Source organism: Mustelus asterias, chromosome 7 (genome assembly GCF_964213995.1).
Source record: "Mustelus asterias chromosome 7, sMusAst1.hap1.1, whole genome shotgun sequence".
Taxonomy (NCBI): Eukaryota; Metazoa; Chordata; class Chondrichthyes; order Carcharhiniformes; family Triakidae; genus Mustelus; species Mustelus asterias.
In genome coordinates, this window is record NC_135807.1 from 135,411,038 (window position 1) to 135,438,866 (window position 27,829).

A 27,829-nucleotide genomic window follows, 5' to 3' on the forward strand; every position below is an offset into this window, starting at 1 on the left:
TTGACAATTTAAAGTCCCTGAATACTGAAACTCACCTCCATAATTCCTATATAATAGGAAAAAGGTGTAACCCGTAGTCCTTTCACCATAATGTCAGATAAATGATATGGATACAGCATGAGATGCTCTCTGCTATATTTAAACAGCTCTTCATAATACTTGCGTTCATCTTTCTTGATGTATCTCACTGGGGGGAGGGGGGTAATGCAAAGAGAAAACAGTCAGTAATGTAGTAGAATTCCAACAACAATAACTTGCATTTATATTGCACCCTTAATGTAGCAAAGGCATTTCACAGGGGGATTAGCAGTCAGAATCTGACACCACCTCATAAGACGAGTGACCAAAATCTTAGTCAAAGAGTTTGGTTTTAAGGAGCATCTTAAAGAAGGAGGTAGAGAGGCGTGGGTTTAAGAAGGAAATCCCAGTGCTTAGGAGCTAAGCAACTAAAAGCACGGTCACCAATGGTGGAGCTGTTAAAATCAGCGATGCATAGGAGCATAGGCTGGAATGGCCCTGACCATCTTTCAAACTGGATAATGTGGCACAGTTTGGAACAAGCCAATTTAGGTTTCATAAAAGAAACCCCAGACATAAAATGATAAGATTCCAGTTTAACTTCTGGCATATGTGGGTTGGTATGGAAATAAGGGATCATGGATCATTTTGTATTCATTCTCTGATATGGGCATTGCTGGTAAGGCCAATATGTATTACTCATCTCTAATTGCCCTTGAGAAGGTGGTGGTGAGCTACTTTCTTGAACCGCTGCAGTTCTTGTGGTGAAGGTACACTCAGTGCGGTTAATGAAAGAACGATGATATAGTTCTAAGTTAGAATGGTGTGGCTTGTTGGAGGACCTGCAGGTGATGGTGCTGCCCTGCTGCTACTGCTCTTATTCTTCAGGGTGGCTGTTGATGGAGGCATCTTACAGATGGTACAAACTGCAATCATGGTGCGCTAGTGACAGAGGGAGTGAATGTTCAATCCAGTGGCTGGTTGGGGAAATGTGTCTTTCATTAATACAAGTTGCATACTCCAACACACTGGGGGCACTGGGTAGGAGTTAGCACTTAGCCCCACATGACCTGATGGGACATGATGAATGAAGTAAATACAATTGAAAATACTGTACATCAGGCTTCACTGATAAAACATTATACTTCCACTGACCCAAGTTACTTCTGTACCGCAGTTGATTGCGGATGCTGTAAAGCAGAACTTGCTTTTCATACTCGCGCTGCGAGTTTCCCAGACTCTGTAAAAGACATCAGTAGGCGGTTATCACCTTCCTTATTAAATGTCAAAGATTCACAATAAGAATATTGACTCGAGTAAAGCAACATCCTATGTACAGTTACAAAAATAGACCACAATTAAAAGAGTGCTTTCTTGAGTTAACACAAATGAGATAATGAGAAGGTAATTTGTTTTTCAGTGATGTTGACTGAGGAATAAATACTGGCCGGGACACCAGGGATAATTCCTCCTGCTCTTTGGCAAAATAGTACCACGAGATCTTCTGCATCCACCTGAAAGGGCAGCTAGCTTTGTGGTTTAACACATTGTCTGAAAGATAGCACCTAAGACATGGCAGCTATCCCTTAGGGCTGCACGGAGAATGTTAGCCTAATTCAGGCCCCTGGAGTGGGGCTCGAACCCACAGCGTTCAAACTCAGAGGCAAGAGGGTGATGCACAGTTGACACCTTTTTTTCTGTCACCTATTCCATGTGACTTTACTCATTAGTGAGCCCTTCTTCTGGCCACATTCTGACTCAAGTCAGCTGGAGCACTGAAAGAACCCAACACCAAAAAGATGCATTAAAAACATGGCTCCATTTTGAAATTTCAAAACATTTGAAGCAAGGGCTTTCCCCACAATTAAAACTATGATCATGATTTCATAGAATCATAGAATCCCTACAGGACAGAATGAGGCCATTCGGCCCATTGAGTCTGCACTGACCATAATCCCACCCAGGCCCTATCCCCATAACCCCATGTATTTACCCTAGCTAGTCCCCCGACACTAAGGGGCAATTTAGCACGGCCAATCCACCTAACCCACACATCTTTGGATTGTGGGAGGAAACCGGAGCATCCGGAGGAAACCCACACAGACACGGGGAGAACATGCAAACTCCACACAGTCACCCAAGCCGGGAATCGAACCCAGATCCCTGGCACTGTGAGGCAGCAATGCTAACAACTGTGCCACCATACTGCCCCCATTTGATTACTGCATGTAAATACAATTTCATTCTTGTATGCAAAATTGTGGTTAAGGTTGAAAGCTTTATGTAATACTTCATAGAAAATAAGAGGAGTAGGCCATTCGGCCCTGCAAGCCTGCTCCATCATTCAGCATGATCATGGCTGATCCTCTATCTCAACACCACACTCCTACATTCGCCCCAGACCCCTTGATCTAATCATTTGCACAAGTTTTATTTGCTATGGAAACTGCTAACACCCAAATTGTCTCCTTTACTAAAAACAAGCAGTGCATTAGGTTAATTTGCCCTTGGAGTCAGAAAGTTGTGGGTTCAAGTCCCACTCCAGGGACTCTTAAGCAAAAAAATTCAGACTTGAATGCCCAGCGGTATAGAGAGGAAATGCTGCATTGTCATAGATGTTCCCTTTCAGCTGTGAGCGCAAATAGAGGCCCTATCTGCCCTCTCGGGTGGACTCAAAAGAGCCTGGTGCACTACTTCTAGAAGAGTTGGGACGTTCGCCTCAGTACCCTGTCCAATATTTAGCCCTCAATCAACATCATGAAATAACAGATGAAACTGCAGCGTAAGGTCGATGGGCAGGTACTCACTTAACATATCGACTACCGAACACTGGTGACAAAGAGCAGCAGAGACTGGGGAACAAAGTAAAAGTAGGCAGCAGAAAATGCCAAAGCTGCAATCTGGCAGATCTGGCACCAATGGATCAATAAATTCATAATACACTAACCATGTCAATGAATCGATAAATTAAACAAAGAGATGGACCACTGAGATGTATAAATGTAATTGGAATAAATCAGTTAATTAAGTAGTGGGCAGACCAGAGAAAAAGTAGGTAAATTAATACAGCAGCAGGTAGCAGTGAGCCAACAGATCCACAGAGCAGAGAGCATGGCAATGTCTCAATAAATCATTGGAACAGTGAGTACAAAGCCAGATAATGGTACTGTGGACACACCAAACATTGAATTGGTGAGAGAGACAGGCACATCAAATCAATAGAATAATGGAACAACACTGAATTAGTAAATTCATAAAGCAAACAAGAATCAAATAACTATGTAATGGTCAGGGCAACAGAATAATAAGTTAACGAAGGAGAATTAATGCAGGATAAGGGCCCAGTCAATTCCAGGGCAAGGAAGATTGTAGAGGGGCCAAGCAGCTACAGCTTTCATTTTGCAATTTATTGGGTGCAATCAGCAAGCTGAGAAGGTCAAGGTGAGTGACTTCATCAGATAATCAGTCAATAGAATGGGCCAGCCAACCCAAAGTCCAATACCAACCACTGTCCAAAACAGGCCTGTGGATGGCAAAGTACAATTAGCAAAAGCACATGGAAGGCAAGGTGCCCATTTATTGGGTGAAGATGAGACTTATTCATTTGGTTAGCAGGAAGAAAGATACGGGGAGCACCGGGGGTAGAGGAAATTCCTTTTGAAATGGGTCAGATTTCAGTTACTTTATCCACATGGTACCATCTGTAAACATTAAAACACACTTAGATGGCAACTTCAGCATGATAACATGCCCCATTGCAGATTAACAAACAAAATTCGACACTTGAGGCCACATAAGAGAGTAAGACAGATGTCCAAAAGCATGATGGAAGGTTTTAAGGAGTGTCTTATAGGAGAGCAAGAGGTACAGAGACTTCCAGATATCACACCATTTCAACATGATTGACATACCAAAGATGTATTAGAAATGCTACAGGTCTCTTTTTTACATTGTAAATATCGCCACTAAAGTGTGAGCAAGAGAAGAGAGAATGGGAAGTATGTTTTGTGGACAGGAAGTGCATGCCGTGCACAAACTTTTCAATATCAGACACACACCAATACTTGCTTGGTAGTACAGAGCTCGAGTATTGCTGAATATCTCCGAGATAGGGATATACAGGGTGGGACATTCAGCCCCTCCAATATTCAATTAATCACTGAACAGCACAGTAGGCCATTCAGCCCATCATGTCTGTGCCAGTTCTATTGAATGAGCAATGCACTGAGTGCTATGCCTCCACATTATTCCTTTTTAGATAAGAATCAATTTCCTCTTGAATACCTTGATTGAGCCTGCCTCCACCACACTCAGGAAGTGCCTGCCAGATCTTAACCACTCGCTGCTTGAAAAAGATTCTCATGTCTTCATTGCTTCTTTTGCCAATTACCTTACATCTGTGCCATCTCATTCTCAATTCTTCCACCAGTGGATATAGTTTCTCCCTATCTACTCTGTCCAGCCTCCTCATGATTTTGAATAGCTTGATAAAATCTCCTCTCAATTTTCTCATTTCTAAAGGGGAACAGTCCCAACTTCTCCAATCTATCCACGTAACTGAGTTCCTCACCCTTGGAATCATTCTCATTAATCATTTTTGCACTCCCCTCTAATGCCCGATCACCAACTACCCAACCCTCAATACCCTTGCCTAACGGAATTAGGCAGACAGTCATCCATCTGATATAGGGATTCTGTTTCTCTTTCCACAGAGGCTGTCTGACCAGCTGAACATTTCCAGCATTTTCTGATATTCATTCATCGGCCATATTAAGCAGTCACGGCAAATAGCTAGGCTATCTGCTTTTTTAAAAAACTTTACAATTGCATCCAACACTCTTAGTCCAGGCCTCTGGGTTACTATTCCAATAATATAACCACTAAACTACTGTACCAACATAAGTCCTAAATCTTATTTCATTCACGAGATGTGGGTATCATTGGCTCAGCCAGTATTTATTCTCCATCCCTAACTGTCCTTGAGTGGTGATGAGCTGCCTTCTTGAAACGCTGTAGTCCATGTGGTGTAGGTAGACCCATTGTGCTGTTACGGAGCAAGTTCTATGATTTTGACCCAACAACAGTGAAGGAACGGTGATATATTTCCAAGTCAGGATGGATTGTGTCTTGGAGGGTGGTGTTCCCAGATATCTGCTTCCCTTGTCCTTCTAGATTGTAGAGGTTGTGGGTTTGGAAGGTGCTGTCTAAGGAGCCTTGGCGAGTTGCTGCAGCGTATCTTTTAGATAGTACACATTGCTGCCACGGTGCTTCGGTGGTGGAGAGGGGGATGTTTGTGGATGGACCCGAATGCAAAGCTGGTACAAAGTACTGACAAAATTTTGCACATATCAATTGCATCCTCATTACTAGTGGCAAAATATTATTCTGCAAAAAGATACACAGCTGAAAACATGGAATCAGAGTCATAATGGCACTGGAAGCCATTTGGCCCATTGAGTCCACGCTGGTTTTGTCCGGGAATCTAGTCAGTCCCATTCCCTCGCTCTTTTCCGTAGCCCGGCAAATCTATTTCCCTCAAGTGTCAAAGCAATTTCATCATGAAATCACCGATTGTCTCTGCTTCCTCCACCCTCATGGGCAGCGAGTTCCAGGTCATTACCACGCACTGTTAAAAATGTTCTTCCTCCTGCATCTCTTGCCTAAATGTGGAGATGCCAGCATTGGACTGGGAGAAGTGTCACAACACCAGGTTAAAGTCCAACGGGTTATTTGGTAGCACAAGCTTTCGGAACGCTGCTCCTTCACCACTCACCTGATGAAGGTGCAGCGCTCCGAAAGCTCGTGCTACCAAATAACCTGTTGGACTTTAACCTGGTGTTGTGACACTTCTTACTGTCTCTTGCCTAAAACCTTAAATAGGTGTCCCCTCGTTCTTGCACTGTCAACTAATGGGAACAACGTTGATTTGTCTACCTTATCCAAACCTGTCACAATCTTGCACATCTCTACCAAATCTCGTTCTGAGAAGAACCCCAGGTTCTCCAACCTCACCTTGCAGCTAAAAAGCCTCATCCCTGGAGCCATATTTATTCTACAACATCGCCCCTCAACTTTGCAACGAACAGAAGGCAGCATCTCCAAATGCCAGCAATTGCTCTCTGTGTAGCTCAGTTGCTGTCTTATCTAGCAGGTTTTTCTCATTGCTGCATCAGATTTCCATGTTTCATTAATTGCAGCCCAACAATGTTTACTGCATGCAACACTCTCACACTCCTCTCACATTCATTCAGCCACAGATTAAACTCAGGTATATCTTGCACTCCCAAGTTGCAAGTAAAACTGATGTAAAGCTGACAGTGCGGCACTCCCTCAGCACTGACCCGATGACAGTGCGGCGCTCCCTCAGCACTGATCCGCTGACAGTGCGGGTGCTCCCTCAGCACTGACCCTCTGACAGTGCGGCACTCCCTCAGCACTGACCCTCTGACAGTGCGGCACTCCCTCAGTACTGACCCCCTGACAGTGCAGCACTCCCTCAGTACTGACCCTCTGACAGTGCGGCACTCCCTCAGTACTGACCCTGTGACAGTGCAGCACTCCCTCAGCACTGACCCCCTGACAGTGCAGCACTCCCTCAGCACTGACCCCCTGACAGTGCAGCACTCCCTCAGCACTGACCCCCTGACAGTGCAGCACTCCCTCAGCACTGACCCTGTGACAGTGCAGCACTCCCTCAGCACTGACCCCCTGACAGTGCAGCACTCCCTCCGCACTGACCCCCTGACAGTGCAGCACTCCCTCAGCACTGACCCCCTGACAGTGCAGCACTCCCTCAGCACTGACCCCCTGACAGTGCAGCACTCCCTCAGCACTGACCCCCTGACAGTGCAGCACTCCCTCAGCACTGACCCCCTGACAGTGCAGCACTCCCTCAGCACTGACCCCCTGACAGTGCAGCACTCCCTCAGCACTGACCCCCTGACAGTGCAGCACTCCCTCAGCACTGACCCCCCTGACAGTGCAGCACTCCCTCAGCACTGACCCCCTGACAGTGCAGCACTCCCTCAGCACTGACCCCCTGACAGTGCAGCACTCCCTCAGCACTGACCCTCTGACAGTGCGGCACTCCCTCAGTACTGACCCTCTGACAGTGCCGCACTCCCTCAGCACTGACACACTGACAGTGCAGCACTCCCTCAGCACTGACCCTCTGACAGTGCGGCACTCCCTCAGTACTGACCCTCTGACAGTGCGGCACTCCCTCAGCACTGACCCTCTGACAGTGCGGCACTCCCTCAGTACTGACCCTCTGACAGTGCCGCACTCCCTCAGTACTGACCCTCTGACAGTGCGGCACTCCCTCAGTACTGACCCTCTGACAGTGCCGCACTCCCTCAGCACTGACCCTCTGACAGTGCAGCACTCCCTCAGTACTGACCCTCTGACAGTGCAGCACTCCCTCAGTACTGACCCTCTGACAGTGCAGCACTCCCTCAGTACTGACCCTCTGACAGTGCAGCACTCCCTCAGTACTGACCCTCTGACAGTGCCGCACTCCCTCAGTACTGACCCTCTGACAGTGCAGCACTCCCTCAGTACTGACCCTCTGACAGTGCCGCACTCCCTCAGTACTGACCCTCTGACAGTGCGGCACTCCCTCAGTACTGACCCTCTGACAGTGCCGCACTCCCTCAGCACTGACCCTCTGACAGTGCAGCACTCCCTCAGTACTGACCCTCTGACAGTGCAGCACTCCCTCAGTACTGACCCTCTGACAGTGCAGCACTCCCTCAGTACTGACCCTCTGACAGTGCAGCACTCCCTCAGTACTGACCCTCTGACAGTGCCGCACTCCCTCAGTACTGACCCTCTGACAGTGCAGCACTCCCTCAGTACTGACCCTCTGACAGTGCCGCACTCCCTCAGTACTGACCCTCTGACAGTGCGGCACTCCCTCAGCACTGACCCTCTGACAGTGTGGCACTCCCTCAGCACTGACCCTCTGACAGTGCAGCACTCCCTCAGCACTGACCCTCTGACAGTGCAGCACTCCCTCAGCACTGACCCTCTGACAGTGCAGCACTCCCTCAGTACTGACCCTCTGACAGTGCGGCACTCCCTCAGTACTGACCCTCTGACAGTGCGGCACTCCCTCAGCACTGCATTGTAAATAACCAGGCGCGGGAGGAATTTGAAGCTGGCAGCGGCAGATTGCGGTGAGTCCTGAGGCAGTGTTGTTGTCGCACTCCCTCCCCGGGGCCTCGGGCTCACCTGGCGGACATTTCCGGGCAGTTTGACCCACGGGTAGTTCTGGCGGATGTGAAACTCCACGTCGATGTTCATGGTGAGGGCTGGGCCCGGCGCCCGCGGTCAGTGCGTGTGATCGGCTGCTGCTAGTCCATGTTGAGGAGCAGTGAGTGAAGAGGGGGAAGGAGGCCGGTGCTGCCGGGCTGCACCCTCACAACACGGGCCGAGCCCAATCTCCGCGGCCCCGGCTTCACCGGTGCCCCTGTGCGTGCGCGCCGCCGGCACCTGGGCCTCATACGTACTCGTGCCTGATGCTGCGCATGCGTCCGAACGGGCGCACGGAAATCAAACGCATGCGTCCCAAGCCAAACTGGCTCTGGGTCTGGCGCCCCACTGCAGGGTTGGCGCATGCGCCCTAAACTCTGGCCAAGATGGGGGTACGCAGATCCGCGCATGCGCATTAACGTTAGCTTAGTTCAGGATGGCCACTCAGAATGTCTGCGCATGCGCGTACACCCTGCGGGGCAAAATTGATTGCGCATGCGCCCTAAACCCTCTGCCCTGACGGAGGGTTTCAAGTTCGCGCATGCGCATTAATGTTAGCCTAATTTACGCAATGGGTTACCGGAATGCCTGCGCATGCGCCACACCCGATCGCGACAGGGTTTGCGCATGCACCCTAACCGCCCGCTGGACCTGGGGATTTGCACTCAAACTCCCCTTCCGTCCGTGACGAGAGGATGTGCGCATGCCCGCCAGCTGATCCCGTTGCTTGCTTTCTGCGCATGCGTTTCTCCGCAAGTCGCGCAAGCGCATAACTTTTAAAGGGGCAGCTCCTTTGGTGGTGCTGATTGGGGAAGTGAATGTGGACTGCACGAGACAGAGTTTGTGGGTGCTTACTGTCTGTAAAATTGGCTGTCATCACTCCTCCACGTGATGATAACACTTCAAAGGTCCTTTGGGGCATGTGTAAGGTGCTATAGAAATGCAAGCCTTAACATCAGAAGGCTGACATTCAATTGGGTGTAGAGCCAATCATGGCTTTCAAAAGAGAATTGGATCAACAGCTGAGGATAAAATCATTTGAAGGGTTATGGAAAAGGGCAAGGAACTGGGACTGTATGCAATTGCTCTTGCAGAGAGGTAGCACTGGCATGATAGACCAAATGGCCTCCTGTGCTGCATCTGTTTTGTGATTGTATTCTGTGGGTCATTCGGCCTATTGTATCAGTTTTGACCCTTTAAAATAATGATCCAATTAGTCTTACCATCACAACACCTGGTAGTATGGAAACAGGTTATTGGGTTGGATGCTCTTCTGGAGAGTCCATGCAGACTCGATGGGCCAAATGGCCTCATTCTGCACTCTAGCGATTCTGTAGAAAAAGGAATTTAGTAAACTTAAATAATAATTTTATTACCATTAATCATTATACAACAATGTCTGCATTGTGAAGGTATTTCATTGACTGTAAAAAGCTTTGGGGTGCTGGGAAAAGTGCTATTCAAATGCATGTTTTTGTTTTCTTTAGCACTTCCAGCATTAAAGGGAAGAGAATAAGACTACCTTCCTTTTTATATTTTGCTTACTTGCTATATTTGCACTGTTTTTTTGCATTCTGAAACCACAAACGTACCGGCATTAGTAAATGTGTAACTGAGGTAAAACCAACTTATTGACTTCCATCAATGGGCACAGATACCAGGACTGTTTGACAACCGTGAACTAATGTTGCAATCTCCATAATAAGTCAATTCTGCTATCAGTGGTGAACAGTCGGTACCAACACACAGTTGCACCAGTTAATGATTTCCATGACACATGTATTGATATAGATATGTAAACTGTTTCAGACAGTCTCGCTCGGTTACATTAAACTTGATTATGGACATTTATGCTGGTGGTGTGAGATTCGGCACGGTGGCACAGTGGTTAGCATTGCTGCCTCACAGCGCCAGGGACCCGGGTTCGATTCCCGGTTTCGGGTCACTGAATGTGCATAGTCTGCACGTTCTCCCTGTGTGTTTCCTTCGGGTGCTCCAGTTTCCTCCCACAGTTTGAAAGACATGCTGGTTGGGTGCATTGGCCATGCTAAATTCTCCCTCAGTGTACCCGAACAGGTGCTGCAGTGAGCCGGAATATGTTGCGGGATTTTACAACCTCGCCCAGGTGAGATTGTAAAATCCCAGCCGAGGCCAACAGAGATTTCTGTTCTGTGAGCCGGAATTGTGGTGGGCAAGGCGGTAAAACTCCGGCTATGCTGTCTGAAAGGGTGACAAGCAGATACAGCAGGAACATGAAAAAGAGAACTGAATAGATTTGTGAAAAGGAGAAATTTGCAGGACTAAGGGTAACAAGAAAGGGAGTGGAATATTCAAAGGAGGTGATATAGACTGAATGGTCACCTTCTGCATTGTGTCATCCTACAATTCTATCCCAACTGAAGCTCCTCATTTTTGTTACCATTCTGGTAAATCTCCTCTGCAATATTTGGATCTAAATTGGAGCACTATGCATGGAACAGCACCTTCCAATAAGAACTTTGGCTGGTTTAATAACTTCCATGTCACTCGAAATCATTGAAGGGGCTGCTATTTAAATTCTAACAGCACCCCAGTTTCCGGCTATCCAGTGTGGTGTCGGGGTGGACATTGGAGACCCTCCACAAGCCTGGGTTTTCTCCTGGACCTGGACCAGGTGGCCATACAAATATCCAGGTTGTACGTGATCAGTGGGGTGGTTGCCTCTGGCTGTCTAACTGATTCCTTCCACATTGATCATGCCCAAGTGACCCTGGAAAAGGAGCATGCATTATCTGCCAGTATGCTTAAGGCCTTTTGTGAATCATAGGCATCAAAGGGATTGGAGTTTGTAGTGATTAATGATAGTGACACAGCAAGCTCCGATAGACACCAATTTACACAATAACCAGCAGACCCTGTTTTGGCAATGTTGTTAAAAATCAGTCTTTTAATTTGAAATAGTAGCCATATGTTCTTTTACATCTACTTGAGAAGGCAGACAGGGCTTTGTTTGAATATATTTTAATATACATTTAATATCAAAAGGAGGCAATGGCTGAGATTATCACTAGACTATTAATCTAGAAATTCAGCTAATATGCTGGGGACCCGGGTTCGAGTCCCGCCACGGCAGATGGTGGAGTTTGAATTCAATAAAAATATCTGGAATTAAGAATCTACTGATGGCCATGAAACCATTGTTGATTGTTGGAAAAACTCATCTGATTCCCTAATGTCCTTTAGGGAAGGAAATCTGCCATCGTTACCCAGTCTGGCCTCCATGTGACTCCAGAGACGCAGCAATGTGGTTGACTCTCAACTGTCCTCAGGCAACTAGGGATGGGCAATAAATGCTGGCCAGCCAACGACACCCATGTCCCACAAATGAATTTTAAAAATCTCATCAGAGGAACAGCACCTCCCACAATTCAGCACTCCCTCAGTACTGTGTGGGAGTGTCAGCTTTGATTTTTTTTTGCACTCCAGTCCAGGAGTGGAATTTGAACCCACAACCTTCTGACTTAGCGATCAGAGTGCTACATATTGAGCCGCTGCAGACACCTTATTGGAGTGCTGCAGTGACAATCAGGAGGTTTGTAAATGGTCTGAGGGTGAATATTTTTTAGAGATATGGATGATGGTGATTATCTGTTATTTATTATCCTGACCTGCGGTGTAGTCTGAACAGCAGAAATAGTAGCTCTCAAAGCAGAACTCCATCACAGCAGGCTCTGAAATACATTCAGTCTGGTAACTGGATCACCAGTTTCAGAGAACAACAGAGATCACAGCTGGAAAATATAACCACAGCTCCTTATTTCATAGCTTCCTTAATTCTCATTCTAAACCTCTCTGCATTGCTACATTTCCTCTTTAATCCGTTCCTTAAAATGGATCTCTTTGACCTATGCTTTTGGTCACCTGTTCCAATGTCCTGTTGTGGCTCAGGTTCAAATTTTATTTGATAATGCTTTTACCGACGTGAAGGTGCCATATAAATGCAAATTGTTGTTTCTTGACCCAGAACCCTGCCATTTGAATTTCTTATTAAAATTGACAATTATTGCCATTTTTAAGTTCCCTGCAAGATGTAATTAGCTACATTCAACATTGCTCCTGCAATTTCTTGCTCAGTCATCCTTTAATTCGAGACGCTTAATAAAGTTACAAAATGAATAAGTGAAATAATTATAGGCTAGAAATTATTGTTTCTTTTTCGCTAAGAAAGGGTGAACCATGTAAATTGTTGATGCACTCCCTGTCAAATTAAGCATGTTCGCGAACACACAATTTAACTATTTAGGAATATGGAGACCACTCGACAAAAATGGCCATGCAAGAAAGACCTTGCTTTTGATAGAAACTAGAAGCAGGAGGAGGCCATTTGGCCCTTCAAGCCTGCTCTGCCATTCATTCTGATTATGGCTGATCATCAAATTCAATATCCTGATCCTGCCTTTCCCCCCATATCCCTTGATCCCTTTAGCCCCAAGAGCCACATCTAATTCCTTCTTGAAATCACACAATGTTTTGGCCTCAACTACTTTCTGTGGTGGTGACTTCCAGAGATTCACACAGCCACTGGCCATCCGGAAAGGCCTTACAGTCAATGAAATACTATTGAAATGTAGGAAATGTGTCAGCTAGTTCACGCACAGCAAACTCCCACAAGCAGCAAAAAGATCGTGACCAGCTAACCTGTTTCTAATTTGGTTGAGGGCCTAACATTGACCCAGGCAGTAGGGAGAACCCCCCCTGCTCTGTTTCCATGTAGTGCCATAGGATCTGTTAAATCCACTCATGAAGGCAGGTACTTTGGAAGCAGTTCAGAGAAAGTTCACTCGGTCAGCTCCTGGGTTGAGAGGTGACAAGGGAAGGTTGAACAGGTTGTGGGTCTATGAGTTAAAGGAATGAGAGGGGATTTTATTGAAACATAAGATTCCGAGGGGTACATGCTGAGAGCACATTACCTTTCGTGCGGTAATCTAGAACCAGGGGCACAATTTCAAAATAAGAGGTTCCCCATGTAATCTAATTTAAGGGGCTTTTAGATAAGCACATAAATAAGATTTGATTTGATTTGATTTATTATTGTCACATGTATTAGTATATAGTGAAAAGTATTGTTTTTTGTGCGCTGTACAGATATAGCATACCATTCATAGAGAAGGAAAGGAGAGGGTGCAGAATGTAGTGTTGCAGTCAAAGCTGGGTTGTAGAGAAAGATCAACTTAATGCGAGGTAGGTCCATTCAAAAGTCTGATGGCAGCAGGGAAGAAGCTGTTCTTGAGTCGGTTGGTACGTGTCTTTTGTATCTTTTTCCCGACGGAAGAAGGTGGAAGGGAAAATGCCTGGGGTGTGTGGGGTCCTTAATTATGATGGCTGTTTTGCCAATGCAGCAGGAAGTGTCGACAGAGTCAATGATTGGGAGGCTGGTTTGCGTGATGGATTGGGGGGTATTCACGACCTTTTGTAGTTTCTTGCAGTCTTGGGCAGAGCAGGAGCCATACCAAGCTGTGATACAACCAGAGAGAATACTTTCTGTGGTGCATCTGTAAAAGTTTGCGAGAGTCATAGCTGACATGCCCAATTTCCTTAGTCTTCTGAGAAAGTAGAGGCGTTGGTGGGCTTTCTTAACTATGGTGTCAGCATGGGGGTACCAGGATAGGTGGTTGGTGATCTGGATACCTAAAAACCTGAAGCTCTCGATCATTTCTACTTCATCCCCATTGATGTAGACAGGGGCATGTTCTCCTCTATGCTTCCTGAAGTCGATGGCAATCTCCTTCATTTTGTTGACATTGAGGGAGAGATTATTGTTGCCGCACCAGTTCACCAGATTCTCTATCTCGTTCCTGAACTCTGTCTCGTCATTGTTAGAGATCTGACCCATTACGGTGGTGTCATCAGCAAACTTGAAAATCAAGTTGGGGGGGAATTTGGCCACACAGATGTATAAGGAGTATAGTAGGGGGCTGAGAACACAGCCTTGTGGGACACTGGTGTTGAGGATGATCGTGGAGGAGGTGTTGTTACCTATCTTTACTGATTGTGCAAGGAATAGAGGGATATGGACCAAGGGCAGGCAGAAGGGATTAGTTTAATTTGGCAACGTGTTTGACAAATCAATGTGGGCTGAAGGGCCTGTTACTGTGCTGTACTGTTCTATGTTCTTTGATTCCCTACATGCAGAAGAATGCCGTTTGGGCCATCGAGTCTGCACCAACTCTCCAAAAGAACATCCTACCTAGGCCCATCCTTGCAGACGATTGGGTTGTTAACAAGTGTAATAGCTTCTTCATGATTTCAGAATGGCATTTCCACGCCCGCTCACCTTCCGTCATTCCTAAGACTGGGCTGGTGATATCATACTGCTGACTCCTACACCATCACACTCTATTTTACATTCGCTCGAAGCGGGGAGGGGAGGGGGTTTGTGGATGGTGGGGGTGGGGGGGGAAACGGACTGCCTAATTGACAACTGTAATGGGTCGCACAGTGGTTAGCAGTGCTGTCCCACAACGCCAGGGACCCGGGTTCGATTCCCAGCTTGGGTCGCTGTCTGTGTCGAGTTTGCACGTTCTCCCTGTGTCTGCGTGGGTTTCCCCTGGGTGCTCCGGTTTCCTCCCACAGTCCAAAAGAGGTGCTTGTTAGGTGCATTGGCCATGCTAAATTCTCCCTCAGTGTACCTGAACAGGTGACTAGGGGATTTTCACAGTAACTTCATTACAGTGTTAATATAAGCCTACTTGTGACTAATATATGCACTTTAAAAAAATTGAGCCCCTTGAATCAGAGTTAGCATCCATTTATGTCCCAATGTAAGTGTTCGCTGAGTGACTTGCCACAGAGAACGGAGCAGGAGTGGCAAAATAAATTAGGTGGAATTTTCCCTCCTGCCCACCATGGGAATCGTAGCGGCGGGACACGGACCATGCAAAGGTCCATTGGCCTTGGGCAGGCTTTTCCAGAAAATCCCACCCATTAAGTCCAAAATTGAAACAGGAACAGAGGAAGCCGGAAAAAACTCAGCAGGAATTGTGTCCGTAGATCTTTAGTTCATTTTTAACCTGCGGATAATCAGTGGAATTCCATACTTGTAAGCTGGTGTTATTTAAACATGAGTGGGAACTCTGAATTGGCCCTGGCAGTTTCAGGTTGATCCAATAGACTTAAAACCCACAGGGATTATTTAACCAATCATTGAAACATTAGAAATTAAATACTACAACCGTACTGCAAACACCACCCACAAACAGCACTCAAGAGATCCATTAGTATAAATGTATATAACTTTCCTTTACTTATTGTTACCCTTATTATTTATTAACATGTTTACTTTTTATTATTTACATTAAAAAAAAACCTGTGCCATGAATATAAGACAGTCTCTGATAAATAGTGACACAGTGGTTAGCACTCCTGCCTCACAGCGCCAGGAACCTGGGTTCAATTCCCAGCTTGGGTAACTGTCTGTATGGAGTTTGCACGTTCTCCCCGTGTCTGCGTGGGTTTCCTCCGGGTGCTCCGGTTTCTTCCCTCAGTCCAAAAATGTGCGGGTTAGGTTGATTTGCCATGCTAACTTGAACCTTGGTGTTAGGGAGATGTCAGGGGGATTAGCAGGGTAAATACATGGGGCTACGGGGAAAGGGCCAGGGTGGGATTGTTGTCGGTGCAGGCTGGATGGGCCGAATGGCCTCCGTCTGCACTGTAGGGATTCTATGAAATCCCTTCGGGAATCCAGGAGAAATTTGTTTACCCAAGGAGTGGTTAGAATGCCAAACTCATTTCCACCGGGTGTAGCTGAGGCAAATAGTGTTTAGAAAGGGAAACCCAATAAATACATGAGGGAGGAAGGAATGGTAGGATGTGTGATAGTGTGCAATGAATTAAGGAGGCTCACGTTGAGCTTAAACACAGGCACAGACCAGTTGGTCCTGTTTTTGTGTTGTAAATGGCCTGCTTCCAATTTCTATGTATGTTTCTATGAGATAGAACACTCCACATGCAACCTACCTGCAGCTAAGCAGCACTGTGCATTGACAGTACCCTGTGATCTGTAAATAGTTAAATACTAATAATAAACGGCTCATGTTTAGATTTACAAATCTCAAGATCTGATATTTGACCCATCTAAAGTACCCATATTACAATAGAGGTGGCCTCACAGCAGCAGGTCAAAGCCTCTTTACTTTTCATAGAAGCACAATACTGCAGCTGCTGGAAATCTGAAACAAAGTGAGAGTTTTAACAACACCGGGTTCAAGTCCAACAGGTTTATTTGGTAGCAAAGCTGTGGGGGTTACTGATAATGTGACATAAATCCAACATCCCGGTTTAGGCCGTCCTCATGTGTGTGGAACTTGGCTATCAGTCTGAAACAAAAACAGAAACTGCTGGAAAAAAATTCAGCAGGTCTGGCGGTATCTGTGGAGAGAGAAATGAAATTAATGTCCATTTTTACCCTTCTTCGGAACTCTCTCTCTCCCTACGTTGAAGAGCTCATCAGCAGCAATGGCAAGGCTGCTGTCTGCCCATCTCACAGCCTTACTATTGAGTGAGGAAATCCTGGATTTGTGTGTCTCTGATGGCCAGATGCAGTGAACCTTGAATCCGCTCAACAGATACGAAAGGTGGCTTCCAATTTCTCCCTGCGGTGCCAGCAGTCCAGCCCTCGGCAGAGGTCCCACTGCTCTCCCAGAGACACCGTGGAACAGTGGCAATGCCAGTGGGCCCGTATGCCAGAGGCCACAAGCAAATGCTCTGGGGTTATGGGTTCAAATCCCAAATGACCAATTCATCGAATCATAGATTCCGACAATGCAAAAGGAGGCCATTCGGTCCATCGAGTCGGCACCAACCACAATGCCACCCAGGCCCCATCCCCATAACCCCATGCATTTAACCTAGCGAGTACCCCTGACACTAAGGGGCAATTTAGCATAGCCAATCCACCTAACCCGCACATCTTTGGACTGTGGGAGGAAAACCACGCAGACACGGAGAACGTGCAAACTCCACACAGACAGTGACCCCCCAAGCCGGGAATTGAACCCGGGTTCCTGGCGCTGTGAGATGGCACTGCTAATCATTGTGCCATCGTGCTGCCCATGCCACTCCTGCTCCTAATTCGTATGCTACTCACTGTATAAAAAAAATTCTCTTCATCTTCCGTCTTATTCCTTTGCTATTCATATTAAATTGGTGTCCAAAGGTTACCCACCACCACTGCCAGTAGAAATAGTTTCTCCTTATATTGGGCTGAATGGCCTCCCTTTGGGCTGTAGCCATTCAATGATTCTACTGTGCTGATATTTGGTGGAACATTGAACGGTATTTTCCTCCTCCCCACTACATGTTCTCCACAGCGGAAGCGGATCGCCATTGGCCAGTGGTGGAATTTTTCGGTCCTGCTGATGTCTATGGCTTATTACGTTCTTCGCATGCCGTCCTGCTGTGGAAACCACCATGGTGGAGGGCGGGGATCAGCATCGGCGGGATTCTGCCAGCAGAATGAGCCAGAAAATTCAGTCCATTGACTCAGCAAACTATCGATGAATTCGTAGAAACCCTTATTGTGAATTGGGTGCATCAAGTGAATATTATCATATCTGTTTGTTAGGGTGCTTGAAGCTGACATGTTGAGTATTGGTACAAGATGCTTTATGGCATAATTTCTCCTGATAGTGTAAAAACATTCAGTTACCTTATAAGTGACAAATGCTTTGCATTACCTTTTGACTTGCAAGTTTTAAACTCTAAAACCACTGTATTATTTTATGATCTTTTACTGGTCTTTAAGTGTAATGGTCCCATGCTAAAGATTGCCATTGCACACTATACAGAGTGCTAGGATTTCAGAGAGCCAATGTTTTGTAATGTTTTTAATTATTTACTAGCTTATCTCCGGTGGCAAGGGTCACGTACAGGAACTGCTTTTACATGGCGCAACTGAGAGCATATAGTCATCGGGAAAGACTGGGCAGACTGGAGCTCTTTTCCCCAGAAGGCTGAGGGGCAATCATATCAAACTCTTTAAGGTTATGATAGAGTTTAACAGGGTAGAGGTGGAGTGGATATCCCCACTTAAGGTGAACACCAGAACTCGGGTGCTATAAATATAAGGTAGTCAGTAACAAATCGGTAATAAATCCAATAGTGAATTTAGGGGAAACTTCTTTGCCACGAGAGTGGTGAGAATGTGGAATGAGGGCGAAGAGCAGTTGAGGTGAATGACACTGGTACATTTAGGCTCAATAAACAGGAGGGAGAAATAAATGGAAGGATATGCAGATAGGGTGAGGTAAAGAGAGGTGGGAAGAGGTTCATCTGGAACATAAACACCAACATGGACCGAATGGCCTGTTTCTGTGCTTTAAGCTCTGTGTAATATCTTGTATGATGATCTACATCATTTCACTCTTGGATCAGAGTTCATCTGTTATTTTAATGTACAAAATATATAAAAATTATCCTCCTACTCTCTCCATAGAATAGAAGAATACCTACAGTACAGAAGGAAGCCATTCGGCCCATCGAGCCTGCGCCGACAACAATCCTACCCAGGCCCTATCCCCGTAACCCCACATTTTATCCTACTAATCCCCCAGACATTAAGAGGCAATTTAGATTGGCCAATCAACCTAACCCGCACATTTTTGGACTGTGGGAGGAAACCGGAGCACCCGGAGGAAACCCACACAGACACGGGGGGAACGTGCAGACTCCACACAGACAGTGACCCAAGCCGGGAATTGAATCCGGCTCCCTGGTGCTGTGAGGCAGTGGTGCTAACCACCGTGCCACCATGCCGCCTCTTCCTTTTTTAAAATTCATTCGTGGGACATGGGTGTCGCTGGCTGGCCAGAATTTATTGCCCATCCCTAGTTGTCCTTGGAGGGCAGTTGCGAGTCGACCACATTTCTGTGGCTCTGGAGTCACATGTAGGCCAGACCAGGTGAGGACGGCAGATTTCCTTCCCTAAAGAGCATTAGTGGATGAGATGGGTTTTTCTGACAATCAACAGTGGTTTCATGGTCATCAGTAGATTTTTAATTCCAGGTATTTTTTATTGAATTCACATTCCACTATCTGCCGTGGCGGGATTCGAACCCGAGTCCCCAGAACGTTAGCTGAGTTTCTGGATCAAGAGTCTAGCGACAATGCCACTCGGCAATAGTCTTCCTGACACTGTTAAAATGTCTTGCCATGTTTCAGTTCTGTTGGATCCGGATCTGTCAGTTTAACATATTTTCTCTCCACAGACACTGAAACAAAAGAAGGCCATTCAGCCCCTCGAGCCTGTTCTGACATTCATTTAGGCTAAAGCAATGTGCTTTCAGCCATTTCTGCTCTTGGTTTGATTTCCAGCATATGCATTGTTTCGTTGCAAACTATCTATTTCTGTCAATCACTAGGTGCATTATAAAGTATACCTGTAATCTGTTGGGGCCATTAAACTTTGCGTGCTAATTATGTAGTTTCCAAGCAAGTTTACATAGGTTCAAAACTCAGCACACCCATCGAATACATCACAGTGCCTTATCTTATAAACAATCATTTTATAATCTTATATTTTGAAACTATTTTGAAGAAGAGGCGGGCAGTTCACCCCCGGCATCCTGACCAATACTCATCCCATGCACAGCTTCACTAAGAACAAACTACCTGGCCATTTATCACATTGCTGTCTGTGGGAGATCGCTGTGCACAATTTGGCAAACATGTTTCTGATGCTGCAACAATGATAACACATCAAAAGATGCATGATTGTCCATAAAGCATTTTGGGACTTTCTGAGGGTGTGAAAGTTCCGAGACAAATGTGAGCTCTTAAGCAACTAAGACACAGTAGTGTGACATTTGTACGATCAATCATTTGATGTAATTGATTAGGTGTGTGTCACAGGTTAAAACCTTCATTGCTTTTGGTATTTGGGCCTTAAGTTTCTTTGTAAAGCAATTAAAGAGTTTGCCTTGTCAGCAACCACTGATGTAAAAGTTAGCTGAATGTTTTCAGTGTTAGAGAATGTAGGATTAAGGGAGCAGCGACTGAACTGACCTGGATTGCCACTGCAAAAGATATTGATTTCAGCTGACATCGGAGGAGGCTACCTAACCTTGTGACCAGTGCTTCAATTCTGTGTGATCATTGATTGAAAAGAAAGAACTTGAATTTATATAGCGCCTTTCACATGCACAGGATGTCCCAAAGAGCTACTTTGGAAAGTTTCCTGTTTCCTCCCACACTCAAAAGATGCGCGGGTTAGGCTGATTGGCCGTGCTAAATTGTCCCTTAACGCCAGAGGGATTAGTAGGGTAAATATGTGGGATTAAGGGAATAAGGCCTGGATGGGATTGTTGTCGGTGCAGGCTCGATGGGCTGAATGGCCTCCTTCTGCACTGTGAGGATTCGATGTTTGCAAAGCTGCTTAGGTATTTTTAAAATGCCGTCACTGTTGGAATGTAGGAAATACTGCAGTCAAGTTTAAAGCTTATTTATTAGTGTCACAAGTAGGCTTACATTAACACTGCAGTGAAGTCACTGTGAAAATCTCTGCTTAGCCACCCTCCGGCGCCTGTTCGGGTACACTGAGGGAGAATTTAGCATTGCCAATGCGCCTAACCAGCACGTCTTTCGGACTGTGGAGCACCCGGAGGAAACCCACGCAGACACGAGGAGAACATGCAAACTCTACACAGACAGTGACTCAAGACAGGAATTGAACCCAGGTCCCTGGCGTTATGAGGCAGCAGTGCTAACCACTGTGCCACCATGCCAGGTACAAATGTACAATTTGTACATAGCAATGTCCCACAAACGGCAATGTCTTTTTATCTGTTTTCATGATGTCAATTGAAGGATAAATATCGGCCAGAGCACAGAACATGGTACAAACTCCACCGCTTCCTGGCTAACAGCATAGTAGTGTCGGTGTGCATTTTATGGAACAGGTTTCTTTCGTTATTTCTGGAGCCACACCTAACTGGAAACACCCCAATATTGTGGCAACGCCCCTTTCAATGTGTACTGTTCACTCATGCATGTCCCTAAGAATCTTTGTTCATCTTATCTATTATTCATATTGCTACGAGTGAAACTTTAATGACTAACTCAAGTCGCAGCACTTTGACTACAAGAGCAAGTGGACAATGGGTGCACGTATTGAAGAAAATATTGATTTGTTAAGTAATGTTATGATTTAAGAGATGTAATGCGAGGTCAAATGTGACTCACCTTTCTACAAGTGGTAGCTTCATTGTTAGTGCAAAGAATTATCATTTCTTAGTATACTTTTTTCATCCACTGTGTTTAAATAAGTTTATACAGTAAACTTTATATTTAAACTGGTTGGAATGTGGAACTCACTACCACAGGGAGTGATTGTGATGAATAGCAGAGATGCTGTTATTAAAGTTTATTTATTAGTCACAAGTAAGGCTTACATGAATGCTGCCATGAAGTTACTGTGAAATTCCCCTAATCGCCACCCTCCGGTGCCTGTTCGGGTCAATGTACCTAACCAGCACGTCTTTCAGACTGTGGGAGGAAACCGGAGCACCCAGAGGAAACCCACGCAGACACGGGGAGAATGTGCAAACACTACACAGACAGTGACCCAAGCCGGGAATCAAACACGGGTCCCTGAGGCTGTGAGGCAGTAGTACTAACCACTGCGCCACCGTGCCGCCTAATGTAAGATTCTGAGGGGGTTTGACTGATCCTGAGAGGATATTTCCCCTTGTGTGGGGATCTAGAATTAGGGGTCACAGTTTCAGATTAAGGGGTCACCCACTTGAAATGGAAATGAGGAGGAATTTCTTGTCTCGGTGGTTGGTTGGTCTGTGGATTACTCTGCCACAGAGAGCTGGGGAGGTTCTGTGGTGGACAGTTAGAAACATGAGAAAGCTTGCATGCGTGAAAAATGACTACCTCCACAGTCCCAGGGGCTCCTCTCTCCTTTGAGGGAGAGCTGAGTGGTGGTGATTTAACCTTAGGGTCGCCACCCCTTAGGCGAGGGGCAAGGTTGAGAAGGCGAGGCCTTCATGAATAATCTCAGCCAGTACGGGAATTGAACCTGCGCTATTGGCGTCATGCTGCATCATGAACCGGCCTTCCAGCTGACCCCCTTGTATATGTCAATGCACAGGAATCTACAGAACACACAGAAAGTAGGCTCCTTAGACACATGCAAATCAGAGACCCATGAGAAACAGAGAAGAAGAACTTGTATTTATTTAGCATGTCTCATGATTTCAGGACATCCAAAGTGCATTATAGGCAATGAAGTACTTCTTGCCCTTCTCAAGGGCAATTAGGGGCAGGCAATAAATTGTGGCCTGGCCAATAATGCCCACATCCCATGAATTACAAAGAACAAAGAACAAAGAACAATACAGCACAGGAACAGGCCCTTCGGCCCTCCAAGCCCACGCCGCTCCCCGGTCCAGGATTGAATCCTGAATCCAGGATCCCCGCCCAATTTTCCAGCCTATCTACATACCAATATCCTATCCACCGAGCTGTCCCTCACAGCTACGATGCTTTGTTCATTACAACCTATTAACTCACTCCCACCCCCCCATTCCAGACCATGTGATCTCCAGGGAGAGGCGAAAACCCAGAGTGAAAAACCCCAGGGCCAATATGGGGGAAAAAAAATCTGGGAAATTCCTCTCCGACCCCCTGAGGCGATCGAAACGAGTCCAGGAGATCCCAATGGCCCTGATCAGAAAATGCTTCCCAACCCTAGTCATTTCCACTTCCACGAACACCATATGAATTCCCAGCCCCCGAGACAGGTTCCCAACTATCCGCAGTCTCGCTCTGTACTGGCACCAGCAAGATGATCATAGAATGAAGCCTTGAAACGAGAAACCAGGAACAATTAGCCCGCGCCGCTCCCTGGTCCAAACTAGACCACTCTTTTGTATCCCTCCATTCCCACTCCGTTCATATAGCTGTCTAGATAAGTCTTAAACGTTCCCAGTGTGTCCGCCTCCACCACCTTGCCCGGCAACACATTCCAGGCCCCCACGACCCTCTGTGTGAAATATGTCCTTCTGATATCTGTGTTAAACCTCCCCCCCTTCACCTTGAACCTATGACCCCTCGTGAATGTCACCACCGACCCGGGGAAAAGCTTCCCACCGTTCACCCTATCTATGCCTTTCATAATTTTATACACCTCTATTAAGTCTCCCCTCATCCTCCGTCTTTCCACAGAGAACAACCCCAGTTTCCCCAATCTCTCCTCATAACCAAGCCCCTCCATACCAGGCAACATCCTGGTAAACCTCCTCTGTACTCTCTCCAAAGCCTCCACGTCCTTCTGGTAGTGTGGCGACCAGAACTGGACGCAGTATTCCAAATGCGGCCGAACCAACGTTCTATACATCTGCAACATCAGACCCCAACTTTTATACTCTATGCCCCGTCCTATAAAGGCAAGCATGCCATATGCCTTCTTCACCACCTTCTCCACCTGTGACGTCACCTTCAAAGATCTGTGGACTTGCACACCCAGGTCCCTCTGCGTCTCTACGCCCTTTATGGTTCTTCCATTTATCGTGTAGCTCCTCCCTACATTATTCCCACCAAAATGCATCACTTCGCATTTATCAGGATTGAACTCCATCTGCCATTTCCTTGCCCAAATTTCCAGCCTATCTATATCCTTCTGTAGCCTCTGACAGAAATTAATTTCAAAAAGTGTAGTCACTGTTGTGATGTTGGAAGTACAGCAGCAAATTTGCACACAGCAAGATCCCACAAAGCAATGTGATAATGATTAGATGATCTGTTTTAGTAATGTATCTTCAGGGTTACATATTGGCTAGAGAAAACTCCCCTGACCTTCTTTCAATAGTGTGCCAGGAACTATTATGTCCACCTGAGAGAGCAGAAAGGGCCTCGGTTTAACATCTCATTTGAAAGCTGGCACCTCTGACAGTGCCGCATTCCCTCGGTGCTGCACCGAGAGGGTTGGTCCAGGTTTTGTGATCAAGGCTGGGGTTTTACATAGAGCTGTAGCCCTGTCCACTGGCCAGGAAACTATTCCCTGCAGACACGGCTTCCACCCCTCTGAGGCAGGATGCCCCATTCCCAAGAGCTGCCAGCCAATCAGCAGGCCAGCAGCTCTTCTGTCCCAGTAGCGCCACTGGGAGACATGGCTGACGCTGGGACTGCAGCTGTCCCCAAGGCAAGTGGGTTCAGGGGTTGACAGGGCCAACTAGACCCAAGCGGGGGAGGGAGGGGTTTGGTTGCAAGGGCAGGCAGCGATGTCTTCCAGCATTTGCAGGCCACAGGATGGGCAATCAGGAGAGACATTCCCCACCTACACCACCCCCCCACCCACAACCCCTCACTGAATCCACACAGGGGTCAGCAGAGTCTCCCTGGCAGTCCAGCCTCCCCACATGCCAAAGTGCCCACCCCTGGTATTTTAACAGTGGTGGTGAGAAGAGGCCCTTAATTGGCACCCCTACCATCCCTGCCACTTTTCCGACAACCCCCCACCCTCCCCAACCTACACCTTCTCCCACCATGCTCCCAGGATGGCGGGGCATAAAATTCCAGCTGTGGGTCTCCAAAGTGGGATTTGAAGCCACAACCATTGAACTCAGAGGCAACAGCCTGCTGACTGGCACTGTCAGCAATTAAATTGCTTTGAGATTCTAAGTGGCATCATTGGACCTGATTTTCATAGATTAACAAGGTTCCTGTCCAGTGAGAGATCAGAAGAAAGATGGTGACCGGTTGGGAACATGGTGGCAAACTGACCACTTTATCACCACCTCAGTTTTGTACGGCAGCAGGAGTTAAAATCCTTCCTTCCCTGAAGTTAATTACATGAAGTAATAGCTTAGTCGATGTAGTCTTCAAATCAGTATTTCTCTCTTCTTCATTTTTGGGATGTAGGCGTTGCTGGCAAGAGTTGGCATTTATTGAACATCCCTTGTTGCCCTTGGGATAGCGATGGTGAACTATTTTTTGATGCAAATGAGTGGCTTGCTTAGACCTCTTCAGAGCGGCAGTTAAACGTCAACCACATTGGAGTGGGATTGGAGTCACATAGAGGTCAGAGAGGATGAAGAACAGAAGGTTTCTATCCCATTAGTGATCCAGATGTGCTTCATGACAACCTGATAACTTCATGGATTTGTATTTTTTTAAACTGAATTAAAACTCCCAACCTGCCGTGGTGAGATTTGAACTCACATTCCTTTGAGTTTTAGTCCAGGTCTCAGAATTACGAGTGCAGTAACATACCATTGCCAATGGAAACAAAATCAGCATTTATATTGCAGCTTTCACATGGTAAAATGATCCTGGAGAGTTGACAAGCATAATTTAGCACTGAGCCACATAAAGGGATATTGGGATGACTGGTGACTGAACACTTGGTCAAAGAGGTAGGTTTTAAGGAGAGTTTTTAAGGAGAGTTTTAAGGAGAGTGGGTGGCACCATAGCACGGTGGTTAGCACTGCTGTTTCACAGCGCCAGGGACCCGGGTTCGATTCCCGGCTTGGGTCACTGTCTGTGTGGAGTTTGCACATTCTCCCCGTGTCTGCATGGGTTTCCTCCGGGTGCTCTGGTTTCCTCCCACAGTCTGAAAGACATGCTGGTTAGATACACTGACCCGAACAGGCGCCAAACTGTGGCGACTAGGGGAATTTCACAGTAACTTCATTGCAGTGTTAATGTAAGCCTTACTTGTAACTAATAAATAAACTTTAAACTTTAAATGAGGAGGTAGAGGCAGAAAGGAGCTGAGGTTTAGAAAACGGTAAGAAGTCTCACAACACCAGGTTAAAGTCCAACAGGTTTATTTGGTATCATGAGCTTTCAGAGCGCTGCTCCTTTATCAGGTGAGTGGAGCACATCAAGTGATGAAGGAGCAGTGCTCCGAAAGCTCATGATTCCAAATAAACCTGTTGGAATTTAACCTGGTGTTGTGAGACATCTAATCGTGTCCACCCCGCCGGCATCTCCACATCAGGTTTAGAGAAGGAATTCCAGAGATTAGCACCTAAAGAGCTGAAGGCACAGCTGCCAATAGTGGAGCGATGGAAATCAGGAATGCTCAAGAGGCTAGAATTAGAAGAGCGCAGGGATCTTGGAGGGGTCTGCAGCCAAAAGGCATGGCAGAGATAGTGGGGCTCAAGGCCATGATGGGTGTTAGTGCGAGTGGGCGAACACGACCACTTCGGACTCAGAGTCAAGTTCAACAGCGGTACAGCTTTATTAACGTCGACGGAGATGCAATCAGGACATACAAACAGCACTGTCCCGAAAGCACTCTGAAAGCCTGCTGCAATGGGCTACAGTTATACTCGAACTTTGACACGTCGTATGATTCAAATGTTAATGTTTTGTTTACAGTATTTGACTCTGACCATTCTGTTTGATGTTTTAAGTACAGTAACAATGTTTAGGTATGGTAATTGTTTCTGTCCGATGGGTTTATCAATGGGTGTTTGGCTGATCTCAGGAAGTCTTTTGAGGCTAAGAAGGCTTCCTGGTATCACTTGATTAGTCATGATGTGGAGATGCCGGCGTTGGACTGGGGTAAGCACAGTAAGAAGTCTCACAACACCAGGTTAAAGTCCAACAGGTTTATTTGGTAGCAAATACCATAAGCTTTCGGAGCAATGCTCCTTCGTCAGATGGAGTGGTCTCTGTTCTCAAACAGGGCACAGACACAGAAATCAAATTACAGAATACTGATTAGAATGCAAATCTCTACAGCCAGCCAGGTCTTACATTTACATTGTCTGTACATTTAAGACCTGGCTGGCTGTAGAGATTTGCATTCTAATCAGTATTCTGTAATTTGATTTCTGTGTCTGTGCCCTGTTTGAGAACAGAGACCACTCCATCTGACGAAGGAGCATTGCTCCGAAAGCTAATGGTATTTGCTACCAAATAAACCTGTTGGACTTTAACCTGGTGTTGTGAGACTTCTTACTGCACTTGATTAGGTCAGTGGTGCTGATTTGATGAGATGAGTTTCCTTTGGTGCCACCGTGTCTGGCCCCCTTTTGTGTGTTAGACCTTGTTTGCATTTTAAAAGCATGCCTTGCCTGTTTGTCTGGATCTGTCCCTTTTAATCTTTAATGGAGGGGTTCTGACTACAGTTTGGCCTGTTTCATATTATATACGTAACTTCATCAATTTGTTGTCCGCTAACAATGGGATTCAAGAACAAGATGAGAATTTTGAAATTAAAACATTTCTGGAATGGAAGTCAGCGTTAGATCTGGGAGCACGGGGAATGTGACAAGTGAACAGGACTTGGTGCATTGTATGCTATTGTGTCCTGTTAATAATAGCTCAGGTTTTCCTCTGTGAATAAAGCAACAACTTATTCTTGAAATTTTGAAAGCAGAACTCAATAAAAATGAACTCTTTCTCTGTGCACCGAAGCATCTCGAAGTCAGGGCCGGGCATCAGGTATTACTTATTAAACATTTTATCGCTGGAACCCACCTCACTGGTGGTGAGGTCATACCCAATCAACGCACGGATAGATTTTATTGCTCCTCATATAAATATTGCACCACAAGTATCCTATCGT

At 46.2% G+C, this 27,829-nt stretch overlaps 1 protein-coding gene across 1 annotated transcript in view; it reads right to left on the minus strand.

Moving 5' to 3' along the window:
- fam91a1 (family with sequence similarity 91 member A1) overlaps positions 1-8,536 on the minus strand; it is a 52,423-nt gene extending 43,887 nt beyond the window's left edge. Inside the window, exons 1-3 of the mRNA XM_078216868.1 lie at positions 8,251-8,536; positions 1,174-1,258; positions 36-187 (exon numbers count right to left, since the gene is read on the minus strand). Of these exons, the coding sequence (XP_078072994.1) occupies positions 36-187; positions 1,174-1,258; positions 8,251-8,322 (309 nt within the window). The 5' untranslated portion in view covers positions 8,323-8,536. The remainder of the gene's footprint in view (positions 1-35; positions 188-1,173; positions 1,259-8,250) is intronic.
- Between the last annotated feature and the right edge of the window lie 19,293 nt (positions 8,537-27,829).